At 33.9% G+C, this 7,957-nt stretch overlaps 1 protein-coding gene across 2 annotated transcripts in view; it reads left to right on the plus strand.

The window, feature by feature from the left end:
* Positions 1-7,574, plus strand: part of LOC150093130 (ankyrin repeat and IBR domain-containing protein 1-like) — a 424,458-nt gene extending 416,884 nt beyond the window's left edge. For both annotated transcript variants that reach the window (XM_090413306.1, XM_090413307.1), the window contains one exon: positions 6,137-7,574. In XM_090413306.1, the coding sequence (XP_090269432.1) occupies positions 6,137-6,540 (404 nt within the window). In that variant the 3' untranslated portion in view covers positions 6,541-7,574. The remainder of the gene's footprint in view (positions 1-6,136) is intronic.
* Positions 7,575-7,957: the final 383 nt, after the last annotated feature.

A 7,957-nucleotide genomic window follows, 5' to 3' on the forward strand; every position in this document is an offset into this window, starting at 1 on the left:
AGATCCCACCTTACATTCCAGTCCACCTACAACCGCCTTTAGAGGGTGCTCCACCTAGATAGGACTTTAGAGTCACCCACGTGGTTGGGCTTAGTATTGTGTGGTATTTGTGTATATGTTACATTAGTTTTTTTGTAATCCCTGAAGATTTCTCAGTGACTGAGATGAAATATAGGAAGTATATTAAATTCTGTTTTAATCCTTTCTGAGTGCTGTATACAATCGATTAAGCCTCCACATGATGTCCTCACAGCACTTAAGCCTCTAACATGGATGCCAATATGACTATAGGATACTTAATCTGTTGTTTGCTTTCCTTTCAGTATGTATATGCGTCATCATAACCAAGGACAAAAAATTGACTCTTTCATTAAGTTACAACATGAATGATTACCCCAGCATTGGTGTTTCTGAAAGTCTTTATTTAAGCAGTATTAGACTCTTATTACAATAATAATAATAAGCAGGAGATGGTTTTGAAAAATTATGTCACTCTTTCCCTTAGCCCACTTTAATGGGTTGACAACCCTTCATAGGTAGGATTCACATAAAAGAAAGAAAGAAAGAAAATATCTAGTTGTCTTTATTCCTAAAAAAGAAAGAAAAGGTCTACTAATGACCATTCTATTACTATTAGAATTACTATTAACTTTTATTTTTCAGGAAATTACAACATAAACTGAATATTAATTATAATAGCTTTAATTAATACTTCTGATATTTCAGCAACATTACATCGCCATCATCTAGGATCACAGAACAATATGCACACAGACACTAACACTAGGTAAATGAGGCTGAAGAAAGACAGCCATAGTCAGGCCTAATCAGTCCTAAATGGTGCTCCTGGTGAGCTGAATTGGGTGGTCTTGGCCATTGGGCTGAAGATCTGAGGATGAGTGCTTCCCAAATTTGGGGCAGTTTCATGCACCCAATTTAATTCCAGTAATAGCCTCTCATATTTGTATTTGCTGCAGTGCAATAGAATTGCCTTCTTCCAGCATATCCTGTGGTGGGTGTCCAAAGCATAGCAAGTCCAGAGTTGCTGTAATGATGAAACCAGATGTTAGTCCATATCTTCAGAAATTCTGATATTGGCTGTCCTGCCTGTTTGACCATTGTAGGACAGTTTGCAACTGTAAGGGACCTGAAAGATGCCTGGTAGGTCTGGGGAGTGTGGCTGGTCTTTGGTGGAGCAGAAAACAGATGCTAATTTTTTATGTGGTTTGTAATTTCTTTAGGATTTTGGTTAATTTTTTAATGTGTCCCAGATATATGGACTACCCAGACCACCCAATTTATCCCAGTAGGAGGTGCCATTTAGGACTCTAGGCCTGATTGGTTTGTCTTGCTTCAACCTCATTTACCCAGTATTAGTGCCTGCATGCACATATCACTGTTCTGTGATCCCTGTTGATGCCAATGTAGCATTGTTGAAATATTGGAAGTATTAATTAAAGCTATTATAATTAATATTCATTATACTTTATAACTTCCTGAAGAATAATAGTTAATTCAGTTAATGACTGCCAGTATGAATTCCATTGCTCTCACTGCACTGGTGATCTGCTTGCTTAAATCAGCTATCTATGAATATGAAAGTATTTCATATTCATAGATAGCTGATTTAACTGTTTCAGTGTCCCAAGAAAGTATCAGGGGACATTGAAACAGTGCACTTTCCACTATTTCCAAAAGCTGGCATATAGACTTTTGGAGCAGGGTACCATGATATGATCTTTTGTCCATCCTTTATAATTAGGTGGTTAGTTTCTTTTTCTAGCTGACTGCATGTTATTGTGGTTATCTTTTTTTTTTCATCAAACTTCCTTATATCAACAACCTTGTCACCAACCTGGTTGGGCAAGTTTCATTTCCTGATTAATTTCCTGCTATGCATGGATATGTCTAAATGTCTTCAGGTGATAGATAATGCTCATTGTCTGGTGGAGACCATCATCCTGCTTATTGGAGTAGCAAAGCTTGAAAATAGACCAACCATGTTTGGTCCCTAGAGCTTCCTGCTGACCTTAGACCCTACTTATAGTTTATTGATACCAGCATGCTGAATTTCTTATCATTTAACAAACCTTTCAGGCACTCAAATATTCGAAGCTATAAAGATCACCTATAATCAGTGTCTGAAATATTAATCACTCTGCCATTCTTCGGTGGCATGAGCAGTCTTGTACAGTCAAAATAGTCATCTTTTTTTGCAAAAGAAGACCCTCATTTCACTTTTCCTTATAGTTGATATTACCAATCTTTAGACAAAATGAAATTTTATGGCATGTAAATAATATATTGCATCTATGGCTTTATTGACCTTCAGAAAATTTTGTTTTGCTTTAGATGTTACTTCCTCTCAGTTCAGCTTTTAATTTAGTAAAAATCATAAATCCATAGAATTAATGAATGTTCTCACATTTTGAGTTGTTTACCAAAGAAACTCATCAAAAATTTTTCATACCATCTAGAACAGAACAATTCAGCTAATTGATAGCCCTCCTTTCCCTCCCTCATTTCTTGCTCGTTCTAATCACTATCACATTGACTCCTATTTTGCCTTATGCTTTTTCTCTTGGTACTTCCATGAGTACTTCAGCCAAGCAGATGCTATTATTATTATTTCAGCATCTTTATAGAGTGTTAGGCATTATAGTTGGAGACCTTCACTACACCTACACATTTATCTCTCATACTTTTCTTAAACCCATTTACTGACAGTAGACTGAAATCTCTCTTCCCTGCTCCTCCTCCTCCATCAACCTATTCTGTTCATTCATCTTTCATCAGGAGAGGAGAGAACAATCCCTTGTTCTCTCCTCTCCTGCCATATGAGGGTGGTCTGAAAAGTTCTTGGCCTCAACAATAGATAGCAACAATATCAGCAAGATTTTTTTTTCCCCCTAAGTTGGTACATCTGTCATAAGCATCCATGTAAAATTGCAAGTCATTCTATCAAGTAGTTTGTTTTATACAGCTGTCTGAAGCAAAAGTGTTGTCTGTATCTCTTGAAATGGATAACATTGAGTATCATGCGGTTATAAAATTCTTTGTAAAAGAAGTTTTAACACTAAAAGAAATTCATTCGAAGTTCAAAAAAGTTTATGGGCACTCTTCTTTGTTTTTGACAATTAAGAAATGGACTGCTAAGTTTAAACGTGGCCGTACCAGCCTTGAAGATGATCCACGTGAAGGATGTCCAAAAAGTATAACAACACCAGAAAGCATTGATTGAGTGCACGATATGCTATTGGATGACCGGTGAGTCAAAGTGCATGAAATTGCTGAGACTATAGACATTTCAAAAGAACGTGTAGGATATATTTTGCATGAAGAATTGCATATGAAAAAGCTTTGTGCAAGATGCTTGCTCACAACAGATCAAAAACGTACTCACATGAAAATCTCTGAACAGTGCTTGGAGCATTTTAACAAGAATAAAATTAATTTTGTGCATCGATTTATTACTATGGATGAGACTTGGATTCACCATTATACACCAGAGAATCCAAACAGCAGTCAAAACTGTAGACAGAAGCCGGTTGTTCAGTGCCAAAGAAGACAAAGTCGGTTCCATCAGCAGAAAAGATCATGGCAACGGTGTTTTGGGATGCTAAAAGCATTTTGGTTATTAATTATCTTGAAAAGGATAAAACAATAACCGGGGAATATTATTCCGATCTTTTAATCAGACTACACGAAAAAATTCGTGAGAAAAGACCCAGTTTGAAGAAGAAAAAAATCATCTTTCATCAGGACAATGCACCTGCCCACAGAGGTGTGAGCAGGTGCATTTGACAATGGGAAAATTAAGGGATCTGCACTATGAATTGTTGGAACATCCACCCTATTCCCCAGATTTGGCTCCCTCTGACTTCTATCTCTTTCCAAAAACTAAAACTCTTCTTCGCTGGTCAGCATTTTTCTTTGAATCAAGAAGTGATTGCAGCTGTTGAGGGGTATTTTGCAGATCTTACTGAGAACTACTACAGTGATGGGATAATGGTGCTGGAGCATCACTGGAATAAATGTATTAGTCTTAAGGGAGATTATGTTGAAAAATAAAATAATTTTGAAATTATAAATTCATTTTTTCATTGTTAGGCCGAGAACTTTTCAGACCATCCTCATATATTGAAAAAATAGATGCATTGGTATTCTAAAAAAGTAAGATTGACTAAATACAGATGATTGTCTCAAGGTATTAAAATGGCTATTAGTCATAGTAGTTACTGTCTCCCCTTTTAGTTGATCTTGTGTACTGCTATATTTTTATTTATATATAGATACTGCATTGCTTGATTTGGTTTTTATACATGCACATTGTTTAGTAGTTTGTTTTTGACTATTTATGTACTGCTGTAATTTTATTTATATGCAGATACTCCATTGCTTAACTTAATTTTTGTACATACATATTATTTACTAATTTATCTTTTTATTTATGTATTGCTGTAACCTTTGCTGTTCTTGTACCAGTAAACTGTAAACCAACCAACTAATCTCCCCTTATATTCCAGTGATTTTATGTGCTATTTTGTCCACTTTTTGTAATATGTTCCTAAACTTCAGCTCCCTGTTTGATTTATAGAGACATATTTAATTTAAATATGTCTCTATAAATCATATGTTTTTGAATTCATATAATTGTCATAAGTCTGTAATTTCTACATAATGAATACTGATCACCTGTGTAACAATGAAAGAAATTGTAAGTTTTTCCACTTGGTTATACTATAAATTAAATTAAATTTATACTATAAATTGAATCCTTTATCCAAGTATAAGCAAATAGGTTTGCACCTGAACTATTTACAGGACTAGGGCAACTTGTATAAAGAAGTTAATGACTTCATATCACTTACCTTGGTATCCCATAATGCAAAGCACATCTCCTTACAGACATGTATAATGCTATGCATTATGGGAAGAGTCACTATCCAGACTGGTTTCGACCTTTATTGAGGTCTCATCAGTGGCAGTCAGACCCAGAGGTGAAAGTAAGGTTGAAGTAATGCAGAAGTCATATTTTCATATACCAGTAGCCAAAAGGTGTCACACCTTATTATTAAAATACTCTGGATTAGAGATAGTTGTAAATTTTACCACTCCCACTGACAAGACCTCAATAAAGGTCGAAACCAGTCTGGGTAGTGACACTTCCCATAATGCATAGCATTATACATGTCCATAAGATATGCTTTTCATGATGGGATACTGAGGAAAGTGATGTGAAGTCATTAGCTTCTTTATACGAGTTTCGTCAGTCCTGAAAATAGTTCAGGTGCAAACCTGTTTGCTTATGCTTGGATAAAGGATTAAACCAAGAATATAATTTCTTGGTATCTTTAATTTATAGTATAACCAAGTGGAAAAACTTACAACTATCTCTAATCCAGAGTATTTTAATAATAAGGTGTGATACCTTTGCACAACTCATATACAAAAATATGACTTCTGCATTACTTCAACCTTAGTTTCACCTCTGGGTCTGGCCCCCACTGATGAGACCTCAATAAAGGTTGAAACCAGTCTGGATAGTGACCCTTCCCATAATGCATAGCATTATGGGAAGGGTTATAGCATTATAGCATTAACTGTATAAAGAGGGTGTGAGTAGGGGAGTGAGAGGAGGTTTTTTTCGTGCAGAGTTGTGAATGATTGGAATGCCTTGCCTGAGAATGTGGTGTCTGCAAAGAGTTTGAATGTGTTTAAAATACAGTATGATGCTGTGTGTGTGATAAAAGGACCTCCCAAATGAGTCTTTGATTCCATGAGGTCTTGAGGTGGTAATAATAATAATTATACATCTCAATCAGGAGATGTGCTTTGCATTATGGGATACTAAGGCAAATGATGTGAAGTCATTAGCTTCTTTATACGAGTTGCCCCAGTCCTGAAAATAGTTCAGGTGCAAACTTGTTTGGTTATACTTGGATAAAGGATTAAACCAAGAATATAATTTCTTGGTATCTTTAATTTAATGAAAGGAATATTTTTTCAAAATATTAGAACCACATGAATTGTTTGAGAATTTATCAGAGGCAGATGTCATCATTGATTACTCTAATATAATATTTGTCTTTATATATTTTATTTTAAGTACCTTTTTATTGCATTTATTTTTCAGGAAATGCAGAACTGGAGCTTGCTTTTCAGCAGTCAATAGTAGAAACAAGTCTTTTAACATTAGAGCCTGGAACAAGTGAAACAATCACAAGTAGTACTCTTAATGTTCTTGCAGAAGGTGGTGGTGAAATCCTGGATGAAACACAGTTAAAAAGACCAATTTGTAAGCATTTGAATGGTTTGGCTCAAAACAGCCCTGCTGCTAGGGCTGCAATTGCCTTCTTTTTAAAGAACTCCAGTGATGAAGATCTCAACTATAGGAATATGAATTCTCTACCAGATATTTCCAATAAAACTGAAAAAGAATTATTTACAGATGTCCAAATACCAAGAAACAAAGTTTCCGAAGGTCCAGTTGAAAGTGGCCAGCCAGGTGAAATTAAGGAACATAGAGAAAATTGTTAGAGCAGTGTGTATATTTGTTATTTTGCAGTCATGAAATTTGATGGAAGAAGTGTTTGAACTGTGGCTCTGTGATTTTTGATGGCTGGTGTTTTGTAGAAAAGCTGTACTGTGTTTTAATTATAAAAACTGTAAATAGTTTTCTATTTGAGAACAGTGTTACTTGTTTCTATGATATCTCTTTGGGGGTACTGCTGTCATTGCTGCTTTCAAACAAAAAAATTTAGTTTCATATTGACTGAATATTTTTAATAAATTGTAATATACATGAGGATTGTAGGTTTTTATAATTTTATAGCAATTTTTAATGTAGACGTTGCAAGTTTACTTTAATCAGCTGTTTGCTTTGTTATTTTCATATCTAGATGTTATTAGCATACAAAAAGTTTAAAAATGCATCAGCTCTTGATGAAAGCATCAGTTTGAATACAAATGAATATTAGTAATCTTTTTTGAGTCATTAAAAATTGATAATGCTATCACTTTAAGATAGTCTACATATTTAGATAAGCTCTTGTGTGTGTGTGTGTGTGTGTGTGTGTGTGTGTGTGTGTGTGTGTGTGTGTGTGTGTGTGTGTGTGTGTGTGTGTGTGTGTGTGTGTGTGTGTGTGTGTGATTTTTTTAAAATCTTCCACATTTGTTTCTTCTTTACCAAAGAGTCTATTTTCATTTCATAATTAGTATGTAAACTAGAATTTATTTTATTTTTTTTATTTTATTTTTTTACATAGTTCAGTCAGGAGTCTGAGAGATAAAAATAAATGCTAAACATCTAGTGTCATTATATTTCTAGTCCTGCTTTAGCATTAACATTTACTAAGTATAAATGGTGATTGCTATTCTCTATAATCCAAGTGATTTGAAATGGAATACTGAAATAATATTATGTGATTCAGTAAAGTTTTAATTTATGATACATTGATATTTTTTTGCCAAACAGAGGTTGCAATTTTAGAATATGAATTTATGTGAAATTAGAATTGTTACTTTCATACAGTTCCATGACATTGATGTGACATTAAATACATGAAACAGTCCAGACTTTTTTTTTTCCCATAAAATATTTCTCATACTGCTAAATTGTTTAATTTTTGCATTTTTTTCAAGGTTTTATTTTAGGTTATGCTTTTTATTTCACTTTTACTGCTATTTATCAGTATTTAATTTTTAATTTTTTTTCCTCTAAACTTGAACAATTAAAAAAAGAATAAAAACATTTCTCATTGGACAATATATGAAAATTAATAATGCAGAGTAACAAGTGAAAATCTGAAATAGATCTTGATAAGATTGTTGTTTTTATTTTTCAGATTACACAAGAAAAGCTTTTCATAAATAGTTTTTACCATGTAGATATTGTAAAGTCATTTTTATAAATGATGGATTTGTGTTGATACAAATCATCATAATAGGATACTGT

Source organism: Typopeltis vanoorti, chromosome 24 (genome assembly GCF_054136105.1).
Source record: "Typopeltis vanoorti isolate ZY-2024b chromosome 24, IOZ_Tvanoo_1.0, whole genome shotgun sequence".
NCBI lineage: Eukaryota > Metazoa > Arthropoda > Arachnida > Uropygi > Thelyphonidae > Typopeltis > Typopeltis vanoorti.